The 24,303-nt window shown below is 39.9% G+C and overlaps 1 protein-coding gene across 10 annotated transcripts in view; it reads left to right on the top strand.

The window, feature by feature from the left end:
• Positions 1-24,303, top strand: part of MACF1 (microtubule actin crosslinking factor 1) — a 300,927-nt gene that overhangs the window by 64,724 nt on the left and 211,900 nt on the right. For 3 of the 10 annotated variants that reach the window (XM_072974710.1, XM_072974709.1, XM_072974707.1), the window contains exon 1: positions 12,059-12,292. The exons of 1 other annotated variant lie outside the window; for it this stretch is intronic. In XM_072974710.1, the coding sequence (XP_072830811.1) occupies positions 12,184-12,292 (109 nt within the window). In that variant the 5' untranslated portion in view covers positions 12,059-12,183. Of the gene's footprint in view, positions 1-12,057; positions 12,293-24,303 lie in introns of those variants that run through there. 6 more of the 10 variants (XM_072974712.1, XM_072974711.1, XM_072974715.1 and 3 more) reach the window with 4 other exon arrangements.

The raw sequence follows: 24,303 nt of genomic DNA, 5'->3' as shown, positions 1-24,303 counted from the left end.
CGAAGTTCAGTGCCATTCTGGTTCCTGACTTTTGTTTGTGGTCTGTTTTCTTTTTGATAGCTATTAGGATTTTGTTTTTATCCCTGGTGTTCTGAAATATTATGGTGATGTGCATTGATGAAATCTTTTTTTACAGAGTTGGGTTCTCTGTGGGTCTTCTTTGCTTGAAAACACATCTTGCATTTACTAGTTCTTTGATAATTTCCTCTCTTCCATTTTCTCCTTCTGGTACTTCTACTAGTTGGATATGGACTCCATTGGTGGATCCTCTGTCCTCCTCTCTATATTTTCTCTATCTCTTTTTGTTCTAATTTATAGTGAACAAAAATTAGAAATTTTTGCTGTCATGTTTTTTATTTCTAAGCATTTTCCCCTTTATTCTCTGAATGTCCCTTTTTTATGGACTTGTTCTTGTTTTATAGCAATATTTCCTTTTAGGGCTCTTTGAGAATATCAATGACCACCCCCCTTCAATGTTTTCCTCCGCTTCCAATATTGTCTCTGTTTCAAACTGCTGTTTATTTGTTCATTTGGTTTCTCTCTTTCGTGTTAGAGACTCTCTTATGTCTGATGTTTCTTGGTGATGTTCATAATTAAGAATTAACCCCTAAAAAAGCTGATTGTTGACTGGTATGCTCTAATGAATGACCAGGTAGGGGAGGTCCATTTCCCCAGGGAGGAATTGGCCTGTTTCCTATTTAGCCTGGCAGCCAGAGCTCTGGGGTTGCCAAGCAGGACAATAGGGCAGGGGGAGGGTCTTGTTGTTCATTATGTCAAATTTCACTTAATACTCCTGTTTTCAGTGAGGCACCTTGCTTCTGACCTTATGAACCTGAAGACTTTCATCAGTCTGTGTTGCACCTCCCCCTGCAGCTCTCCTTCTCCTCCCCTCAAGCCTTCAGAGGTACCTAGTGCTTCCAGTTCCTGAGCCTTTCTGGAGTTTTGCAGCATTCTTGACCTTGTCTCTTACTGGTCCCCGTCCCCAACAAGCACTTAGCAGAAAGAGAAAGCTGAAATTGAAATTAGTGACCATTTATTTTTCCACTCTCCAGTTTATCAAACTTTTGCTGATTTTTTCATTCTTTTTTTCAGTGGTTTTGTGCCATTTTTATTCCTTTACTCTCATTTTTCTGAGGTTTCAGAAAGGAACAGAGGTAAATGTGCATATTAAGTCTGCCACGTGTAACCCAAAGTGGGCAGAAGTGAATCTTCCAACCTCTCTCTCTCTCTCTCTCTCTCAAGTATACAAACTCTGTGCTCTAGCTTCACTTGTATTTTCTTTTTCCCATCCTCTTGCTTGTGGCATCTCTCCTCCTGGAATGTCTACTCTTCTCACTTCAGACTATTGAAATCCTGCATATTCTTCTGGGCCCAGTTTATATGCCCCATGAATGGAAGCCTTTTTTTTTCTTCCCCTCCTTCCTCCAGCTGGAAATGATCATTCTTTTGACTGAGTTCCTAAAGTTCCGTTTTCTGGATTCTTGTGGTCTTACCACTCACTCTCATGACAAAGCATATACTGCCTTATGCTATAATTATTTATACATATGCCACTTCCCTAGTTAGATTGTGAGCTCTTAAAGGATAATGTAAGACTGGTTGTAAATTTTTTGTTGCTGATAACAATTATAGGCAACTAAATATTTCGCAGAACCACAGAAGTGGAAAAGAATTTAGAGATCTGGAATGTCAACTCATTTTATGAATAAATACACAGATCCAGTGTGATTAAGTGATGCTAGAGTCATATAATAAGCTAGCAGCAGAATTAGAACTATAACCTCATTGTCTAGATCTCTAATTGCTAACTAAGTGTAGTCATAAAATCTGACATCTGCTTAATTAAATATTCTGGTTAATCTGGGGTTAACTAACCAGAGAGAGGGCACTTACTGTTTTATTCTTGTTGAAAATTTTTATACATATCTTTTGGTCCTGAGTAATTAGGTGAATTTTGTCATAGGTAATTTCTTTCTTTTTCTCTTTTTCTTTTCTTTTCTTTTCTTTTTTTGACAAATCGGGATATTGAGTTTTCTGGGTTTTGTCAAAAACTGAGCTGGATAATAGTTTTCTTCCAAGGCCTCAGGGACCCACAGATTATAGGTGAGAAAAATAGAGGCAACTGTACTGGCAAATGCCCTAATTTCAGGGGGGAAAATTTAAGTCAATGATATAATGTATTTGGGGGTGATTCTTTTTCTTTTTCAGTAGTAGGGTGCATACAGGACTGGACAGGCCCACTTTAGCTAGGTCCTAGTTAAAATTTTGCTGTTTGATAATTGATGATTTCCCTGAGTTATCTAGCTCTTGGCAGTCATTTCCAGAATATTTGAGATAGCGCCATAGATTCGTCATGTCTAAGGGGTTAGAAACTCCAGGAATATCTATCAGGAGAAAGTTGATCTACAACTATTGTCTGTTTAGGATTTGTTGAATATCATGTGTGCCAGCCACTAATCACAAAAGCCAGATGCCATTCTTTTCCTCACCCCCGACTTGAGGCACTTGAGGATGGATGGGCAGGTGCTTAAGAGGCTGCCTCCTCCTCTGAGATTTGGTTTTCATCAGGGCTTTGCCTCACAATATAGGGCTACATAATAGCAGATGGTCTGGTGCTGGCTTGCAGTCTCCATTGGGCAAAGCTATTGCTAGATAAGCAGTGTATGGTGGAATGAACCGTGACTGACCAGTAGGCTGGGGTAGGCTCCACTTCATGCCCATCACTTTTGGTATTATCAAAAATAGAAGCTGTGGTCCCCAGATCTTAGAGAGTAAAAATTTATTGTACTCAGTGGTGTTTCTGCCTTTGCCTGTTTTTTCATTGCCACCTGGCTGCCATTGGAGGGAATTCACTATAGCTCTGAGTCCCTGCAGGGGGTTGAGAGGAACTATCCCTGTTTCCAGGACAGGGTGGGTGTTCTCTTCCATTAAGACTGTTACCCATACTTCCTTTTATTACTTGTTAAGTCAGAGACAGCTGGGAGGATGCATTACTCACCAGACACACATAGTGGCCCTGACTGAAGGCAGGGAGTCTGGGCTGAGATGAGAGTGAGTCAGCTCAGGGAATGGAAAAAATGCAGGCTAGTGGGGGTGGGGGTTGTGTGCCGGTGACTGTTCCTTCTCTGCCTGCTCTTTTCTCTATAAGGACTCATTACAGAGATGTGAATACTGGACATCCAGTTGGGGCAGCCAGTAAGCCAACCGAATTGTGGTAATGTTTCTTGTGAAAGGAACAAGCTGAGTGGACTTAGCTTTGTTGTCTTCTGTGTTATGGGTATATATGGGTTTCGAGGCAATCTTGATCTTGTATAATAAAGTTCTGTGTGTGAGAATTTCACTAGAATAAAGCAGTCACAGAATCTCTTTGTCTTGGTTATGAACTTCAGTCTTCTACGTCTATCTTTGTCCAGTAGGGGTCACTGGGGTATTAAGCTCTAAAGGAAAGAATCTGTCACTAATCCTGGAATAGACCAATAGATTCCTTGTCTTTATTGTGGCCTTTTTATACAGTGAGTACTATCTATTTTTTCATATTAGAGCAGAAACAAAAGATGTGGACTTGCATTAAGAACTTTGTGAACTTACTGAGTATTTGAAAAGCAGATTATTCAAAATGCCAGTAGGTGAAGCAAGAAATAAAGGCTGAGATGGAATTGGTTTTATGAATAAGATTTTAAGAGCAATTTTTAAAGAAAATGGAAGGAGACAGGGGAAAACAGTTTATTAAGCATCTGATGTGTACTTACATAATTTACATATATTCATTATTTAATCTTGACAGCAACACTGAGAAACAGGTGTTTATATACACATTGTACATACTAGGAACCAGAAGTTCAGAAACATTAAGTAGCTTCCCTAGGGCTGCATAATAATGAAGTGATACTAGCAGGGGAGATCCCATTAGACATGTTTCATTTGACTTTGGTCCTTGGATCCTGGTAAGGGGTCATGAGAGCAGAAGGTGTTGTTAGAAGGTAAGTGGAGCCTGGTGGTGGACTCTCCTGAGAAAAGCTAAAATGATTTTTGTACTGGATTAGGGTTTGGAGCAAGCTCCAAGGGTCTGCAAGTGGAAAGAAGCTGACAAGTCTGTCTTTGTCTTCAGGGGCAAGTTTTACCTCTTTTTCATTTAGGGCTACTGCCAGGATCTGGAAAACTGTCTCAGAGAGATCTAAAATTAGCTCTTTGTTTGTGTGCAAAGCTTGGTTTCCATGGATAAATAGTTCAAGTTGGTCTCTCTTACCTACCTCTTGACATGGCCTGGACTCTTCTCCTGAGCCTTGAATGTTGTTGCCTACTGGTTGTCAAGCCTGCCCTGTTTCCTCATTGTTGACTCCCAACCCCTTTTGTCAGCTACATGCCCATTCTGCTCTCTGATATTTGGGGTGTCTCAGGAAAACTAGAGTTGATCACGTGTTCCTTAGCCAGACCATGCTAAAAGACATTTCCCATTGAGACCATTTTTTTGTTTTTATTTGGAAAACCACTTAAAAAATGCATTTAGGCAGGATTCGAGTAAGATGTTAACTCTCCTTCAGTGTGCTTGGAATGATAGATATTTGGAATGATAGATATTTCTGGACAAAAATAAAAACCTTGGCCAAATTCAGAAGCAGCTCCCACAGATAAGGCTTCTTTATTCTTGTATCTTCTTTTTTCCATTTACTTAAGATACTGACTCTCAGAGTATCCTGGAAAAAATTTAAGAGCTAGATCTTGTTATTTTATTTTTTTGATGGAAATGGTCAGAACTCCAAAGAGAGGGGTTATTTAAAATGGTAATATAGATATAAGGTTGACGAAATATTCTTATCTTTTTCCTTTTTGAAACAGTGCTATTGAAGCCCAGTTTGTCTTATTCACTGAGTTGGTGATGTGGAGTTGTTAAATACCACACACTCTACCTTGACTTACCTCCTTGCATTGGCTATGAAGATGACCTGATGCTCTGCTAGGGCATAAATGCTCCAGTGTGGGAACAATAATAATATTTAACATTAATGAGGGAATGTTTAATTTTAAAAAAAATAGTTAATAGTGAATTCTTCCTCTGAGCTGAATAATCCATCCATTTTCTCACCTAATCCTCACTGTAACACTGTGGAGAGGTAATTTTATTATCCTCATTTTACAGATGGGGAAATTGAAGATTAAAAAGATTAAGTAATTGGTTCAAAGATAACAGCTAGAAACCATCTAGCTGTTATCAGATTCTGAGTCTAAGTTTGGCTAACGGATTATGTTAAATTTAGAGTTCTGGGACGAGGAGGAGAGAGGGAAAGAGAAGAATGGGGCTTGGGGAGAGTTTGGCTGTTGGACAGAATCCGTATCTGGAGAGACTTCTAGAAGTGGAATTTTTGAATCAATAAATTAACTTTCTCTCTTAAACTCGCAGGTAGATTTGGAAGTTTGCTATTAAAAGTTGCCCGGCAATAAATGTGCAAAATATAAAATCGTTTTTAAAAAAATGGCCTAGCCCCTTCATTAGTGTATGTTATCTACTGGGCCTGTCTGGAGGAGCATATCGAGTTATTCCTGTTATAAAGAGGAATAGTTTTCTAGGCACTTGCTCTCTGGTATATGTTTTTGTGGTCAAAAAAGATGCATTCTCAAGGAATTCTTGTATTTTGGGAATTGTCATAGTTTGTTGGACCCAGTTTTGCTCTTTCTCGTACGCTTCCCCCTTGTACTCCTGGCCCTCACAGTGCTTGCTCTTCAGATCCTCTTGCTCTTCCGTTCATTCGTGCATTCATTTATTCACTCATTCCACAAATGGTTATTTAGTGATGAGACTTTATACAGGAGAGCAGATACCCATCTAGCTTCAAAAACTTTAGTGAAGGAGTAAAAATATACACACGACTATATTATAAAGTAGAAAGTGCTAAATGTCAGTAAAGAGAAACATGAAGTATAATATAAGCTCACGGGAAGGAGAAGTTTACTTCTAACCGGGAGTCAGCAGGGAAAAATCTGTGGAAGTGTTGGCTTAAACTGGTCCATAGGAGTTGAATTTTGGCATGTGGAAATGAGAAGGAAATACATTCCAGGGTAAGTGAGGGAAATATTGTAAAGCCAGAGAGTTTTGGACTTAATTTGCTAACTGTGGGGAATCGAACATTTTAGAATGAAATTACAAATGAGCATGTATTTAGCATTTAAGATATACCAGTCATTATGCATGCTTCAGGGAGATTAATCTCACAGCGAGTGAGGACAGGATTGGCAGGTTGGAGACTAGGATTAAGTAAATTAGATTTGGTAATTTTGGTAAATTATCAGTTTACCAAGGTTTTGTACAGTCTGAGCAGTGTTCAGAAGTCTCGTGATCAGATGTAGTTTGTTTGCTGTTCCTCCAAATTATGGTAATAATAGGCGATATTTATTGAGCACATATTGTGTGCCAGGTACTATCTAAACACCTTAAATGAATTAACTCATTTAATCTTCATACAACTCTGTGGGACAGGTACTATTGTTATCATCGTTTTACGGATGAGGAAATTGAGGTTCCTTGAAGTCATTTAAGTAACTTGCCCATAGGTGCTAATGTGACCTATATAGTAGAGTCTGGATTTGAACTCAAGCAGTCTGGCTTCAGATTGGGCCTGTGATTACCATGCTACTAAGATGCTCATGGCATCTAGGTTATTGAGCAAGAAATTTGAATATTTTCCTAACTGTATTGTATTTAGTGACTCTTGGGTATGTAGAAAATTCTTTGCAGGCATTCTGAGACTTTGCTAAACCTTGGAGATGGGAGCCATGGATGTCTCCTGACTAGCTTCCGGGAAGCCCATATCCTCTGCCTTCTGGAATCATGGGAGGAAGCAGATGACAAATGCTCAGGGCCAGGCTTTGATGCCTGGACCTACTATTCCCAGGAACTCAAGGTTTCCAGTCCTGTCAGTCAGTCAGATCCTAGGCTCTCTACCAAAATTTTAATCTCAGGGATATTTATTGTTTTAAGAAAAGTCTCTCTTTGTAAACATTATTTTTCTAGATTTCAGTCTTAATCGTGATAGGTCTTTATTTTCAGTCTGTATCTGCTAAAGTTCTGGTTCTTGTGGATGTCAGTTATTTTGAGACCAAGAATAACTGCATGGCATTTTGAATAAAAATGCAGCCTCCTTTCTCATAGGCTTGATTTCATATCAGTCACACACACTAAAGCTATCCTGAGATGTTGCCTTATTTTGAGATTTCTTGTGGGTAACAGTTGTGGGTGACCATCTTAAATGTTTGTGAGTGAAGTAATCTGATAAAAAGGCAGGTCTCAAGTCTTAACGAAGTTCAGAGTCTTGCTTCTGCTCGGCTTTTTGGTGGTTTGGAGCCCTTCCCATTGGTTGTTAGCAAGGGATATCCTGGGGGGTGCTAAATATGACTTTAAATGGCTGTTCTTTGTATAATAAATGATCTCTAAAAAGAAAACTAGTCGCTCCACCCTTCCAGCTCCTAACCACTTCCTGTAAATGACAGCGCACAGATCCATCTTAGTTTTGCCGAGTGAAGAAATTATTTTCACAAAGGCAGTTTCCCTGTCCTTCTTTCTTCCTTCAAACATGCACTGATACATATACACAAAGGCTGGAAACAAACTTTTTACCTGTCATGGGAAGAAAAATGGGTGTATCCAAGGCATAGAATATCATTTTATAAAGATCTTATAAAGAGTAAATTACTTTGGATTCTTTTTATTATCTTCTCTAATAGTACAGTAGATTCAGAATGTATCTTGATATTTGATTCAGAATGTATCTTGATATTTGAGTGCTTCAGATTCTTTTTCCTTCAAATTTTCTAAGTATTTTTGAATGGTGCAAGCATGATGTGTGATTTTCTAATTAAGGCAGCTTTGCAGTGGCTTCGGGTAGCAGAATAAGTTGGAGAAATGGCTTTCCCTTTGGGAAATGAAAATATGGTGAAGATATTTATAAGATTGCAAAAAGTGCTATACAGTGATAGCACAGACATCACTAGCACTGTAATGTTTTGTGTTGAAATTGAGATTCTTTCCTTAGAACTGAGTAGAGCTATTTTAAGTCTTATAAAGGGGAAGTCTTCCAAACATATAAATATCTAAAATTGTTTAGCTTCAAGTTAGCATACTTATGTTGCCAGCACTTTTCAGCAAAGGGAGACAGTGTGATTAAAATATATTGATTTGAAATCAGACAGATGAAAGTTCAGATGTTGGTTCATCCTCTTTGTGACTCTGGGCAAAATGAATTTTCTGAGTCTCAGGTTCTTGATTTATAAAATAAGGATATTTTAGGGGATATTATAGGAATTACATTGAAGTAACAGATGTGAAGGTGCTTTCTAGTAGCTGCTCAATAAATATTAGCTTCCTTTCCAAGCAAGCCTGTCTTCTTTGACCACCACAGGAGCTTCTTCATGATGAGAGGTGTGTCGTCATCATCTTTGTGCCCACTGTGTCTAGATTAATGCTCCATGTCTTTTAGTGGGATGAGTGAATGATGTGTTCTGTTTCACAAGAGAGCTCTGCTCCAGCACAAGCTCTGGCTTAGTCTCCACTAGATTGCACCATTGATTTTTTTCTCCCTAGTGCTTATTTCCTTCAGCAAACGTGATTACATTTCACATGTCAAGAAAATTTCTATTTTGACCCTCCATCCCTCTCTCTGCTCCCTTTCATAGCAAAATTCCTTCCTAAAAAGAGTTGTTTTTAGTTTTTGTCACTGATTCCTCCCTTTTCTCTTGAATCACTGCAGTTAGGCCTTTTCTCCGCTGTGCCATCAAAACTGCCCTTGTTCGAGTCACCAGCGACCCCTACATTGCTAAGTTCAGCGATCAGTTCTCAGTCGTCATCATGACACGGTAACAGTTTAGTTACTACTTCTTAAAGCACTTCCTGGCTTCTGGGGCAGCATGCTCTTTGGGTTCTTTTCCTAATCCACTGGCTTCTTGTTTGAATCTCTTTGGTGGTTCTTCCTCTTCCTTATCTGATGTTGTAGAGTTCCTAGGGCTTAGTCCTTGAACTTGACCTCTTCTCTCTCTCTCTGTTTATTCCGTAAGTGATCTCAGCTAATTTCCTGATTTTAAAACAACAGCCTGGGTCTCTCCTGGAACTCCGGATTCATATGTTTAACTTCATTTTCAGAGTTCCACTAAAATGTTTACTGAGCGTTTCAAAGTTAATATATGAAAAGGGAATTCCTACCCTTTCCCCTCAAAAAACCCAAGCAACTACAACCACCAGTGAACCCCAAACCCTCTACTTATCTGGCAGCCTTCTCCTTCTCAGCAATTCTGTCCTTTTAATTTCTCAGGCCCAAAACCTGGAAGTCATTCTCAACTCTGTTCTTTCCCTGCTCACCTGACATCCAATCTATCAGCAGATTCTGATGATTCTTTATAATTTGTCCAGAATATGACCACATCTCACCATCTCTACCACCACACCTGGGTCTCAGTTATCATCATTTCTAGCTACCAATTTTCATCTGGATTATTGTAATGGCATTATAACTAGTTTCCCTGCTCCTGCTGTTGCCTCTCAATAGCAATATAGCAACAAGAGTGATCCTTTTAAAGCCTGAGTTGAATCACATTACTGTATTACATGAAACCCTCCAAAGGTTTCCTATTTCATTTAGAATAAAAGCCAAAGTCTTTACAAATGGCCTATGCAGCCATAGTGATCCAGCTCCCTCTCTGGTCTCACCTCCTCACACTCCCTTTCTCTCTTTCAGCTTCAGCCATTCTAGTTTCCTTAATGTTCCCTGAGTACATCAAGCCTACTTCTGCCTCAGGGACTTTGCACTTGCTCTTTTGTTTGTTGTCTAGATAACCACATGGCTTGTTGACTCCTACTTTGTAGGTCTGCTCAAATGTCATCTTACTAGAGAAGTCTTCCCTGACCATCCTATACATAAAATTGTGAACATCCCCTCCTCTGGCTCCCTTTCTCCTCTTCATCTCCTTTAGTATTCTGAATAGCATTTATGTGACAAACTATATATTTGCTTGTTTGTATTTATTTTCTGTTTTCCACTATTCTACTAGTATATAAGCCCCATGAGAGCAAGGTCTTTGTTTTGTTCACTACTGTGTCTCCAGTACCTAGAACAGGGCCTGGCACATAGTATATAGTAAATATTTGATGAATGAAATGTAGGTTAGCACAAAATTATAGATGATCTTGAAGCCAGATTAAAACATTCATATTGTATTAATTCCTTCATCAAGGGCCCTTTGCTATTTTTCTGGTTAGTAGATTGTTCAAATCTAAAACCCTTCTTTTTTATTTAAAAAGGGGGCAATAACTTTAGAGATATTAAAGCAGTTTACATTTCTAAAGCTTATTTGTGACAATACAGCATGTTTATATACCATAATGTAAAAAGGCACTGTAGAAATAAATAAAGAGCTAGTTTGGTAGAAAGATGAGGCTATAACCCTTCTCTGAGTGATGGGTGTTGGACGTACTCTTGGCCATTGGGTCTTCTGTGTTACTGTGTATCCATACTTCATTTTGTAAGTACCTCTTCATAGGAAAGTAGATGAAGAGAGGTGCAGTGGCACTGCAAGAACTTTGCATGTTCAGCTTAGGTTGTGCAGGCTTCTTTCTTTAAATAAATTTGCCAGGTTTATTGAAATGTAACTTAATATACAGTAAAATTCACCCTTTGGGGTCTACAATGTTGTGTTTTGACAAATGTTTACAGTCATGGAACCATCATCACAATTGGCATATAGAACAATTCTATCAGCCTGTGAAGTTTTCTTGTGTTTCTTGGTAGTCAGTTCTCTTCCCTCACCCTGAGCCCCTGGTAACCACTCATCTCGTTTCTGTCTCTGTAGTTTTGCTTTTCTAGAATATCATATAAATGAAGTCACACAGTATGTAGCCTTTTGTATTTGGCTTCTTTCATTTATCCTAATGCTTTTGAGATTGAGCTATGCTTTGTATGTATCAGGAGTTTGCCCCTTTTTGTATTGCTGTGGTGTATGTAGTCCACTGTGTGGATACACCACAATTTGTTTATTAGTTCACCAGATGATCGACATTTGGGCTGTTTCCAGCTTTTAGTTATTTTGAATAAAGCTGCTATAAACATTTTCTTACAGGTTTTTGTGTGTACACTTGTTTTCATTTTTCTTGGGTCAGTACCTAGGAGTGATAATTGCTTCGTCATCCCGGTATGTGTGTGACTATTTTCTAGAGTAGTTTCCAGAGTGGCCAATTTACACCCCCACCAGCGGTGTATGAGGGTTCCAGTTGTTTTATATCTTGCCAAGACTTGGTATTATCAATCTTTTTTCAGTTTTAGTCATCCTGCTGGGTATGTGAGTGTTAAAGTGTTTCCAGTTGCTGCTACAATGTCCATATCAAGTTTTCATTTGCAAGCAGGCCTTAGTTTTGTGGAAGGCATTGTCTTCTGCTGTCATTGAGTATCCTGATGCCCCCTAGGGCAGCTAGTAGAACTTCAGTGGATTTTTCAATTCTTGAGAAGCACACTTGTGGAGCAGTTTTGCTCTCCTTGTTGATCTTCCTCATGCCTGACATCAGGTCTGTTTCATGGAGCTTGCTCTTTATGTGACTTGCTCTCTGTAGTGATGTTCAGGTCCCTTACCTCCTCCCAGGTTGTGCGCGTGGAAGGGTTGCCCTCCAACTGTGCCAGGGAACTTGTGGACATTTTGCATCCTTGAGTACTTTGCCTCCTCCCTGCGAGTGGTTCCCTAGTGCTTCTGTGACTTTTTTCTTTTGGCTCCATCCCAGCCAGGCTGGGAATGGAAAGTTAAGAGTGTGACGTCCTCTGACAGCCTCCCTTCTTGTAGAAGGGTCTGAGGCTTGTTTGTTTAAGCTGAACAGAGGATGCCAAAGATAGAGTTTGAGTCAGCTCAGCACTAGCTTAGGCGCCCCTTTTCACTCTCCTGGTTCCTCCTTCCCTTTCCCCTCCCCCTTTGGCCAGTTGTTTCCTGGGCTTTGTCTGAGACACACTGTACAGTTTTTCCCTGTCTACTACTGTCTGCTGAAAAGCAGAGGCGAGATGGAGGAGAAGCCGCCAGGAAGTTTCTGACAACACTGAGTTGCGGGCCTCTGCCTCTGTGCTGATAGTACAGGACAGCAGTAACCTCAGGAGAAAGGCATTTAGAGCTGTGCTGCACTGTGGGCTTGTGGCTAACTCGGAAGGAGAGAGGACGGGCCTGGAAATGCCTCTCTTAGATTCGTCTTATTTACCACCAACCATCTTTATTTTGACTCACGTTCTTGGAATTGCCGGTGTTCTTTACTGGAAGAGATGTGCCAGAGGCAGAGCAGGTAACTGGTGCCCAGTGATTCTTGAAATCTGCTGTGGGACTTTTGAGGGTGGGGTGGATGACGGAGGTCTTCGCAGTTGCTTTCCTTAAAGGGCCAGTACGGCCTCTGGGCTGGGTGCTGTCAGACCTGGGTGGGTGTGTGATGAAACCAGGCTGCCCTGGGACCATTTTGGGAAGTGGACCCTTTCCTGTTCTGTGAGGCTTGTCTGACTGGAGGGTGCTGGCTTGATGAGGTGATGTCTGGGCTCGAGGCTGAGGGAACTGGCAACTATGCTGGCTTTTGTCTGTCCTCAGAGATTGGAGCCCTTCGTTTCCTTACTTTCTCAGTCTCTAAGTGGATTTTGGATCTTTTTTTTACCAAAAACATACAGTTACTATGTTACCCTTCTCCAGGTGCTCATGTGGGAGAGCTTGTGGGATTAGAGAAGTTTCTGGATTTGGTGTCTAGTCGAGTGGGAACAGGCAGAGGAGGAAAGGTCAGTGAGAGGAAAGGGTCGTGCAGTGTCCTTGCCGACTTGCATCTTGGAACACGGGGGTGCCTCTGTTCTCTTTGATAGGGTTGAAACTGTTCTTTCCCCTCAGGCAGCAACACAGTTTACTCTGTGTGTATCCAAGCCATCCTGTTCAGTGCAAGGAAGTTAACTGTTCTTTTCCCCAGGCATTCTGCCCCTGATACTCAAAAAAAAATTTTTTTGGAATTCTTTTTAGTGGTAGCAGACCCCTCTTTCTTCCAGTATTACTATTTATTTACATTATATTCCTTTGGCTTCTAAACACCCAGTGCCGAGATCAGCCCTGTCTTTAGCTGATTCTAAATCTCCCTAGTTGAGGATTAATAAAGTCCCAACTTTGGCTGGTGTACACCCTTGGATCTCAGCGCCTTTAGTACTGACTTGCTGACCTGCTTTCTACCATCAAACCAACCTATTGAAATACTTGTTACTTTATATCTCACAATTAAGATGGAGATTTGATGACTTATTACTTAGCTTTCTATTAGAAGTTCATGAATGTTTGACAGAATTAGAATTAGATTCATCCATTAAGTCCCAGAAAAGCTTATGACTAAATATTCAAATCCCAACGTGTATCTGTATCAGCAAAAGCAGACAGACGTTTAGAAATACATTTGCTTGTGTGGTGGTGTGTTTTAAAAGGTAGCCCAAAGTGGCTTTCCTGAAATATATGCCTGTATTTGAGCTTAGAAAGAAAGCAGGAGGCAGACATGAGTTATTCGGCCCTATGTACTGTGTCTTGCGTAATGAGAAAGTAAATACTACCTAGGCAGAGGCTGCTGCTTTCATTTTTCTGTGCATTAAGGTAATGGCATTTCTAAATCACTAGTTGATTAACACTTTAAAAAGTTTGTCTTAAGTATAGAATTTGCTGTAGAACTTAGAAATCATAGCCCTGTCTTTGAAGTGCTCTCTTGTTCATGTTTTGGAAATATTAATTTCATAAATAGCGAATAAATACATTGAAATAAAAAGAAAAACATTGTAAAAGCTGTTTATTTTTATGAAACAAATTTGATTCTAGTATGTAACAGTTATATTGGGAATGTGCTATGTTCAGTTTGTCTATAAAACTAGAGCAGTTGTTTTTCCAGTTGGAAAGTATAGATTCTAAAACTTTCACAGAAGTTGCAGCAACATGGATGGACCTGGAGATCATCATTCTAAGTGAAGTAAGCCAGAAAGAGAAAGAAAAATACCATATGACATGACTTATATATGGAACCTAAAAAAAAAAAAAAGACAAATGAATGTATTTACAAGACAAAAGCAGACTCACAGGTATAGAAAACAAACTTATGGTTACCAGCGGGGAAAGGGAGTGGGAAGGGATAAATTGAAAGTTTGAGATTTGCAGATACTAACTAAAACATATATAAAATAGATAAACAACAAGTTCATATTATATAGTACAGGGAACTCTATTCAGTATCTTGTAGTAACTTATGGTGAAAAAGAATATGAAAATGAATATATGTATGTTCATGTATGACTGGAGCATTATGCTGTACACCAGAAACTGACACAACACTGACTATACTTAAATAAAAAATATATACACAAATAAATAAATAAATAAAACCATGTTATTAAAGTTATTCATATCAAAAAAATAAAACTTTCACGGAATTATTTGAGATTCTATACCTATTTTACTATTTCAATGTTAAGATGTATTTTATCTATTAAAATATATTTTAAAATGACATGTACATTCTAATGTAATGTCCTACCTGCCAGTTGGACATCACCAGAATAAAGTTTCTCTACCATCTCTGTGTATATATTTACATTGCTTATAAATGTATACTTGATTTAAAAGGTGAAGATTGTCTCTTCTAGTCTGGTCTTTTCTTTCCCCCCTAATAGAAAGTGTGTACACTGTTGCAGAACACACTGTGGAACACAGGTCCTGTGCTTAATAAATTCTAGGCAAGGCTCAGGTGTTCAGTTCATAATAGTGAGTAGGTGCCACATTGTTAAGTGGTAATATTGTAATATTGGCTTAATGTGTACTACAAGTTTTTGTGTTTCCTGTCCCACTTTTCTAGTCACATTTACATATTATAAGAATGTACATAGTTTTTAGATATTGAAGGTATTTAACTTTGAAACAAACATTTCTGCTATTCCTTCATGCTCTTGTATCAGTTTATTTAAATAATACCCTGAGATGACAGGCAAACTATGAAACTGTTACTGTTTGTTTCTATTTATATAAACCAGTTTTTAAAAAATGGTTCCCTGCTGTAAAATACAGGACAGAAATAAACAGTTGCTGATATAACTAAAATACTCTCTAATTTCAAATCACAATTACCTGATTGATTATGTCATTTAGCTTTAAAAATAAGTAACTTAAACTTGAATCTATGAAATTGATTTATACTATTAAATACTGATATTATATGTTCTATATGTCGAGTTCCATTTAAGATTTGTTTGGAAAGTGTTCTCCTGTCAAAATTGAAGACCGCTAGATTTCTTTTAGTGCTGCAGTTCTGAGATACCATGTTACAGTAAATCTTCACCATGTTTGAATGGATTTCTGACTTCTTCCATTCTTAAAGGTGATACCATATTCTATATTGCTCTTAGAGTTGGAAGGGACCTTATGTATTAACCAGCCGAACCTTTTACTTAGTCTTACCCTTGTCAGAAGTTATTCTTCCTTTGTTTGAAGGTCTTTGATTGTATAACATACAGACTATCGACTCTTCATTATGTTGGTAATGGAAGAGTTGTTTTTCAAGCTGAAAGTTGCCTCTCTGTAATTTATGCCCATCAGCCAAATTCTGCCTGGCAAAGATCAAGTATACAGACGGTCCCCAAATTACAATGGTTCGACTTAGAATTTTCGACTTTAATGATGGTGTGAAAGCAGTGTACAATCAGGGAAATCATTCTTTGAATTTTGAATTTTTTTCTCCCCTCCCCCCTGTTTTTGTTTTGTTTTGTTTTGAGGAGGAAGGTAATCTAGTTTATTCATTTTTTTAATGGAGATACTGAGGATTGAACACAGGACCTCGTGGATGCTAGGCAGGTTCTCTACCGCTGAGCTGTGATGCCCCCACATGAATTTTGAATTTTGACCTTTTCCTGCATTGGTAATAGGCAGTACATACTCTCTCCTGATGCTGGGCAGTGTCTGCAGCTGCAGCTCCCATTCAGCCATGTGATCATGGGGGTAAACAACTCACACAACCATTCTGGTTTTCACTTTCAGTAAGTAGCCTGAGAGATCCAACACTTCATTGTGAAACAGACTTTGTGTTAGATGATTTTGCCCTCCTGTAGGCTAATGCAAGTGTTCTGAGCACATTTAAGGTAGGCTAGGCCAAGTGATGATGTTTGGTAGGTTGGATATATTAAATGCACTTTTGACTTAGGATATTTTTAACCTGCTGGGCTTATCAGGATGTAACTGCATCGTACGGAGATCTGTACTCCCTCTTGTAAGTGTCAGGCTTGCCCATACTTAAGGCTGTCTTCACCAGCCTAGACACTTCCCTTTCCATCACTGTATGCAGTTTCCTAACTCCTTATTCTAGTATTCCCTCTGAACTGTTAAATTGATGATTTTTGCTTTGAAAATGTGGTGGCCGTGTGTGTGTTGAGAGGTGAAGGGAGTACAGCAGAAACGTGGGAGAAGAATCACTAATTACTATTCCTTAGCTTTCCTTGGCTATTTTTGCTAGGTGTTATGGGTCCATTGGTGAGAGCTAGTTATATAAGCACATGGCTTTTACAACCGTGTTCCCAAGTCACCATCTCTTAAGCATATGTAAACAAAATACAGGAAGACATAGTTTGTACTGAAGCCATTTAATACCTATAACACAGAATTCAGCACTCGCGTAGTACTTGGAATTTTAAGTAGTTTTCAGTATACCTGGTCCACACTTGTATTCACATACATTATCTCATTGTTCCCAAGGCTTCCTACTGTTTTAGTTTTCATCTTCATTTCTTCTTTACAGGAGTGTTGAAATAATCTATTTTGCCCACTCTCTATGCTCCCTCTGCCCCCTCACCCCAGTCTGTCTTCTAACTGTAGCCAGAGTGATCTTTCTAAACAACGAGCTATCTGTGTCACTCTCCTGCTTTAAAACAAACAAAACAAAACAAAAACAAAAAGCTTTCTTTCTGCTTTTAAAGGAAAGTTTAGACTCTTTAGCGTGAGATAAAAGGGTTTTTATGATCTGCCCCCTGTCTGTTTCACTAGTCTTACTTCCTGTCTTGGCCTTATAAGCACTCGGTACTCAAACATCATTTAAAAACTTGTAGATCTCTCCCTGAAATGTATCTTTTGTTCAACTGGACTACTTGATGCTTATCCTTTAAGGTAAGTACTTACCACTTCTGAATAGCCTTCCTTGACTAAAATAAGAGCTCCTCTTCTATGCTCCAGTAGCATTCTGTTAATTCTTCTTATTCCAACCTGTGTTGTCATCTTGTTTAGCTTCTCTCCTCACTAGTTAGATTCTGTTAGACTGTAAGATCTTTAAGAACAGGGACTCTTACTCATCTCGGTTTCTCAAGTGTCTGTGACAAAACAGATGTCAGTAAATGTTGCTTGAACAAATAAATGGAGGAATTAAGATAGCGTTAGATTAAGCTGTACCAGGAACTGTCCCTGTTCATTTGTATGTTTACAGGGCTTGGCTGGCTTGATGTGTGGCCTGCGGCAGGTGCTCAGTGTAGGGTAACCGAATGATACAGCGTTGCCCTGTGTTTCAGTTTATTAAATTCTGTGTCATGGTAGTGTAAATAGAAAAGGGGCTTTCTTTATATACTTGAGAAGAACATTTGAAATTTTTTGTATGTTTGTGGAAGGATAGATTTCCCACTATGATCTTGTTTTCTTTATCTGTAAAATGAAAGGATTGGACAATCCAATCTTTTAAGGTTCTTTGCATTTCCGGCATTCACTGGGATGACCAGCTATGATGCCTGGATCTGGATCACATGAAGTACAATCTAGAATTTTGCCTTTTTTTTTTTTAAGCAGCTCCAGCACACTATTGCATCTCATTAAACTGAAGACAAGGCATAAAATGACCAAACCCTGTGCACGAACAATTGCTGTCTCCCCTCCAGAGGCCACTCTGCCTTTGGTTTTCTTGAACTTCAGCATAAGACTTAAAGGTATTCTAGTTAAATTTTGTCCTGTGAGATTTGGTGTAGATTTTTGAGATGGCTTTGAATCTTGATTCCTCCATTTATGACTTAGCTGTGCATCTTCCATTTGTATTATTTAAGATTGTGTTAAGCATGTAATAGGCACTCAAGTATTTGAGCAGACGGTCATATATCTAATATATCTTTACTCAAATGACTAAAGCATTAGATGTTTTAATCAAGATGTAGTCTTTCTCTTTTTCTTTCCTTAGCTGTTTTTTTCTAGATTGCGCAGTGTGGTAGGAAGACCACTGAACTTGAAGTCAGAAGATCTGGGGTTCTAAAGTCCTGGCTTTTCTGTTTACTACTATGTGATATTAGACAGGTCACTTAACTCCTCTGGACTTCAGATTTCTAATTTGTATGAGAGGTAAAAAGACTAAAGTCTAATTTTCTGTGAATTGTGGCAGTGTCATCATCTGGCCCATACTTGGATGTAGTATGGAATTGTAGTTGAGAGCTTGTTGAGAGTCTGGGGTCAGATTGCCTGCATTTTCATCCTAGCTCTGCCCCTACTGGCAGACTGACATTATTCTCTCTGGGCCTCTGCTTCCTCATCTGTAAAATGGGATTAATAATACTACATGGTTGTTTTGAGTTAGTTCTTAGAATATATTCTGCACATGGTATATAATTTTTGCTATCATTGTACTTTTTTAAAAACAAAAAGTATCATCAAAGACATAGCACTTTCCTCTGGGCTTCTAGGGCAAAATATAAGTGCTTGTCTTTACAATTGGGAATTTAAAAATGTGATAGAAGCCAATGTGGAAGTGTATAAAAGTTAGTGACATATTATGAATCATTGTCTCACACGTTAGAAGGAAAGACTTCGTCTGCTTTACTATCCTCAATAGTGGGTGATTTTGATGTTTTAGAAAATAAATCAAATATATAGCTTCAGTATTCTGTGCTATTGAAAGAATGCCAGTAGCTGTAAATTCTCAGATAACCTCTAGCCGCATGTGGAAGTACTGGCTCGAATCTCTTCTCTCCATTCAAAATTTTATTGATGTGCATGTAGCAGCCAGAATCACTTTTTCCTGCCTCTCACATCTCTGGACATCTAGTGAACTATGAAATGACTAAATGTTAGGCAAAAAAGGAAGGGGAATGGCCCAGATAATCACTATACAGGCTTGTTTCCTCTGGGTAATTAAGAGCTGACTGTCTTTATCAGGGTCCTCTCCGTTCTGTCAGCAGCAGCTTCCCTTTTGAGGCTCAGGACCTCCTGGGATCCTCAAGGGAAGGCCTGTCTCCTGGTGGCTAGACTGACATTGCTCACTGTCTTCTACTTTCTTCAGGCTGTAGTACCTTCAGAGGAATTAAGTTCTGCTTGGATGCCAGGGGAGTGAGAAAAAGGCAGGCTTTGGTTCACCTTCCTCAAACCTTACCCAGTAATGATCTTTTTGATCTTTGGAGATTGGGAAATTATTTAATATTTCTAGAGGTTGCCCTGTGTACTCATTTGAGATAGTCCCTAAATCTTCAGTTGACCATAGTTAAGTGTTTTTATTTCTTAACTTCCCATAACATTCTACCTCCTTACATATACAGCTTCCCACCCCTTTGAGTTATTCTGGTTTAGGTCCCCCCTCAAAGACAGCAGAGTATAGCAGGAGGCCTCGCTTTGGAGCAGGACAGATGGATATGTAATCTTGGTCGAGTTATTTAACCCTTTAAAAGTAATTTAATCTCTGCAATGGAAATGATAACACCTTTCTTAGAGAATTGTTGGGATTAAGTGAAATGATATTCAAAGATTTTAGCACATTGGCTGTGAACTAACAGTTACAGTAGATGCTCAGTCAATTTCAGCTTAGGTCATTGAGTGCCTTCTAAATGTGTTAGAAACTGGGATGTGAAAACAAAAGACAATCCCTGCACTCAGAGAATTTAAATCTGATAGAGGAAAAGGTTACTAAATATGAATCATATTTAGTAATGATTTCTTTTTATTTATTCCCTTTTCTTCTCTCTTCCCTATTTCTTATGCATTTCTTTTCCTAGGACAAGGTAAATTCTAGGAGGATGCTTCCTCCAAGACTGACTTAGAAGATTCTAGTAAGAGGAACAAACTGAGTAGAGTTGTCACAGGTTATCGGGGTGACTGGGAGCTTAGTCAAGGAGGGATAGTCAGCTGTGAGTCCTGTTATTAGTAAGTAGTAACAGGATTATTACCAGTTTGTAGCTGGGAGGATGTCCAGTAGGGGGTAAGGAAGCTGTCAGGAAACTGAGGCAGGTCACAGGGCTTGTTTAAACTAAGAAGCCTGCCAGGTGAGCTTGTGTTTACTTTTTTCCCACTTGCAGTCTTTTGGGCTAATCTCTGGAAACTTACGTTCCTGGGTGCTGCCCCTCCCTCCCTGTCTTCAGGAACAGGATTGGAAGTAGCATTAGCCTGAAGAAGTTGTTCTATTTAGGGAGCTAGGGCAGAGAACCAGTGATTGGGCCCTTATCTGCAGTGGGGCCTTTCTGAGAGGTGTGGGGCCAGGATCGGAGTGTCTGTCCTGACATCCGCAGAGGCTCAGCTTTTCTATCCCCTGGTTGGGTCAGAATTGTGAAGGAGCCCTGATGGGCCGGGCCATCTGAATGAAAAAGCCCTTCATTGTGTTTCTTCAGCATTCCAGTGTCTGGTACAATTAGCCAAGACTCAGAAAACAAGTTGGACAAACAAGCAAGCAGCCTTCCACCGAAGGGTAAAGGGATTCCTGGCACAGCTGAGTTAAGTGCGGTGACTGCTGAGACTGAGTAGGCGGGTCTGGAAGAGGAAGGCGACTTTGGGGTGACATTCCTGGCTGGATGAGGGGAAAGAATAGAGCAACAAGCAAACGGTATTTTTGAAGCTGATGAAACCTGCTGTGCCGTATCTACCTAGAGGCTGGCCGGGGCTGGGCTACTCTGTACAGTAGGTGGAATCACTGGGGAGAGACTGTGACTCTGGGCAGCTGTAAGATTGGAGGCATGAAGCTTGCTTTCAAACCTAGGAATCTGTTGGCATTAGACACTGTATGGGCTTGCTCCATGACAGCCTTCCCATTGTGGGGCCTTCTCATCTTAGCTGGTTAACACTTTATACTTACTTCTGCCTCGAAGAGGCAGGCCCAGGGAGCAGGTGGTTGGGCAATGGGTGCACTGTTCCTGACTTGGCAGTAAGCCCTTTTACCTCACCAGCTGTTCTGCAACTGGGAGATTCACCGGGTCACAAGCTTCTGCTCTGCAAATGGAGGGTAACTCAAAGACCAGCTTCTACCTGCCCAATCTTACTCACTTAATAACTCAGCTGAACTTTTGCACATGAAGCGCCCACCCTGCATGCTGCTGTTGGTCTGAAAACACTGAGCTGGTGCTGCTTTTGAATAGGATGCTATTCGTGTGAAGACCTGGACCCAGTTTGGAAGTGCCCCAGGGAGGAGCTTCCTCTCTGACCTCAGGGGGAGGGAGGAGGTCAGTAGGAAGTGGTGGGTGGAGCCACTTCTCCGTACTTCTGCTGTCTCTCTGTTCGTTACTTGGCCTTTTGGCTGTGTCTCTGTTCACCTCGCAGCCTTTTTTTAGGAGCTGCAGAGGGTGCACAGACCCCTAGCTGAAGGTTCTCTGGGACACCCTCCTTTTAGGTGGGGTCAGCAGACGCTGGGCGACATGTGGCCCAATTACCAAGATGAGCACGAGTTCAACACCCACCTGGTTTGCCGCATGTGCTGTATGGGTTAGTATGTGAAGTTGTTTTTTTTTTTTCCCTTTCCGGGGCCTGAGGATCTCAAATAAATAGCCATTGCTCTCTCTGACTCAGGAGCTCGTGGGCTCTGAAGCATTGGAGGTATTACAGCCTTTGGGCTTGTTAAAATGTGCAGTGGGAGAGAGGGCGGGGTGCCCAACTTCCTGGGGGGACTTAAGCCTGTAGTGACTGGCAGTTAAGAGCCTAAGCATTGGTGTGGGACTTTTTTATAGAGACTGAATTCATACTCATGCTTCTGCCTGTATCAGGAAACCACTTTTAAATTATGATGCATAGTTCTGAAAGTCCAGCGCGTATTTTTAGAAGTTCGTTGGTTACGGACTGCACCTCTGAGCAGACAGGATTGTGGGATGAGGGTGGAGTCATGGCCCAGGTTTCCTCTTTGGGGCTGATCACTAATTCTCTTACAATTACTCTCTTTTGCCAGCTGGGAGGAGGGAAAAAGTCTTGAAGGTGGTCTGGGGTTGGGGACCTTAAGAAGAATTAGAGGCAAAGAAAAGAGTCTTATTGGGTTAGATCTCTCTTGATAAGGGACAGGAGTTCATTTAAATAATGTTCTGTGATCTTAAGCAACTGGCCTAGCCTTTTTGGCCATATGTTTCCTTGGCTTCTGAACTGTAGGATATAGAGTGATGCTGGAATGAGGCATCAAGTTATCAATTCTCAGTTAAATTAAAAAGATAAGAAAAATGTAATGTGCCCTTTCATACAGCTAAACTTATTTAAAGAACTGTCCTTTATTCTGAAATTGCCCTTGCTACTTTTTTGATGTTTAAAAATGGCCATTATTTTATGAAAGAATTGTTGTCAGATGGTCGTTTGTTTTTAGATATCTTTACTTAGCAAAATGAAAAGTTGACAACTTTCTGTTAGGTTTTCTAATTTATTTTGGGACATTTATTCTTTTGTGGAATCTAAGTTTAGGAACTACTGGATTAATACTACTATCTTGGTCTTGTACTCTTGAGTCTCTAAAGCAGAACAAAATTGTGACACAAAGAGGCAGATTTTCATTAAAATTGAGATCGCTGTTGTTTGATCAAGAGGGGACCTCAGAAGAAATCTCAGAAGGGGAGTAGCAGGGCCAGGGCTGGGCCAGTGCTGCCGAATATTTAAGTGCTTTCTGAGAAACAAAGTTGGTACTATAATAATGTTTGGGGCACAAGGAGTGGCAGTTTTAGTCAGTTATTGCCATGTAACCTAGCTTTTTATCTTTCCAGTATCATTGAGATTTTTCCCTGAGATCTAGAGGATCTCTTCTGCTGTGAAATGCTTGGAGATAAAAGGGCCATTTTCCTGTAGTCAACAGAAAAGTATAAGGAAGTCTAGAATCTTTACTGAAAGTTCCAGGGCAAAAACATCATTCTCCTAGCTCATCCTACTCCGTTTAATCTCCTGGAGGCAGTGTGGCCTGATAGTTTGGAAAATGGACTTTGGCATCAACTCTGTGCCTGGGGCTCCTGCTCTACCACTTAAAGCTGTAAGAACTGGGGAGATTGTTTAACCTTTCTATGCTTCAATTTCCTCATTTGTTAAAAGGAGATTAAAAGGGACCCTAACTCATTCAGTCCTTATGAGGAGTATATGGTATTAAAGTGCTTAGCCCAGTGCAGGCCCCCAGCTGATTTTGATATGGCTGCTTCACAGACTGGTATTTGGAAACCATTGACCTACTCCAGACTCCTCACCTTATAGATGAAACCTGGGCTCAAAGAGGGAAGATAAGTATCCTATAAGGTAAGAACCACAGAGTAGACGCCAGGAAATCCAAGTTATAGGCTACATTCTGTCCCCATGTAACCTTATCTCAATTCTCAAATCTAGGCTTTGATTTCTTCAAGATGATTTTTTGAGGCTTGATAACCCCTGATCTCCCTGTATCTGCGAAGTATTTCATTTTTTCTGAATGTGATGCTCCGTTAAATAGAAGCTATTGTGTTTTTCTCCCTCTTCCCTTCTTCTTATAAGCCTCTCCCTCCATCTCTGTGGTTCTTTTTTTTTGCCACTAGGCTCACTCCTGGCTTATTTTTTTATCTAACTTCTGCTCTGTACTCTCTGATTCTCAGTAATGCAAAGAATTACCAGTAACAAAGTTCAGATTTTCCTAAGAAATAACATAAAATTTTAATTTTACACTGAAGTCTCTATAGTTAGCACTTTGCTAAATTCCCAAGTCTCAGTCCTCATGGGACATTCTAAGTCTTCACCAGTCCTTGGTGCCGGATGCCTTTCACGAATCCCTGTTTCAGTTATTATTTGCAATTCTCCTCTCGCCTCATTTTATAGGACTCTTTGTGTTGCTCTCTAATAATTTTATGGCAGCAGTAGAGTGTGGTGGCTAAAAGTCCACTACAGACTTGGATTGAAATCTCAGTTCTATTACTTACTAACTGTGTGACTTTGGGCAGATAATGAATAAGCATTTTGAGCCTCAATTTGAGCTATGAAATGAGGATAAATAATGTGTGCTTGATAGCATTTTGCAGATTAAGTCGAATACTAAATGAGACAAGCCTCAAACAGTGGCTGACAGAGTAAGCACAATAAATATCTAGGTCAGTCTTCCCTCCCAGAGTTGACTTA

Source organism: Vicugna pacos, chromosome 13 (genome assembly GCF_048564905.1).
Source record: "Vicugna pacos chromosome 13, VicPac4, whole genome shotgun sequence".
Taxonomy (NCBI): domain Eukaryota; kingdom Metazoa; phylum Chordata; class Mammalia; order Artiodactyla; family Camelidae; genus Vicugna; species Vicugna pacos.
Note: the sequence above shows the minus strand (reverse complement) of the source record. Positions and strands in the feature narration are given on the sequence as shown.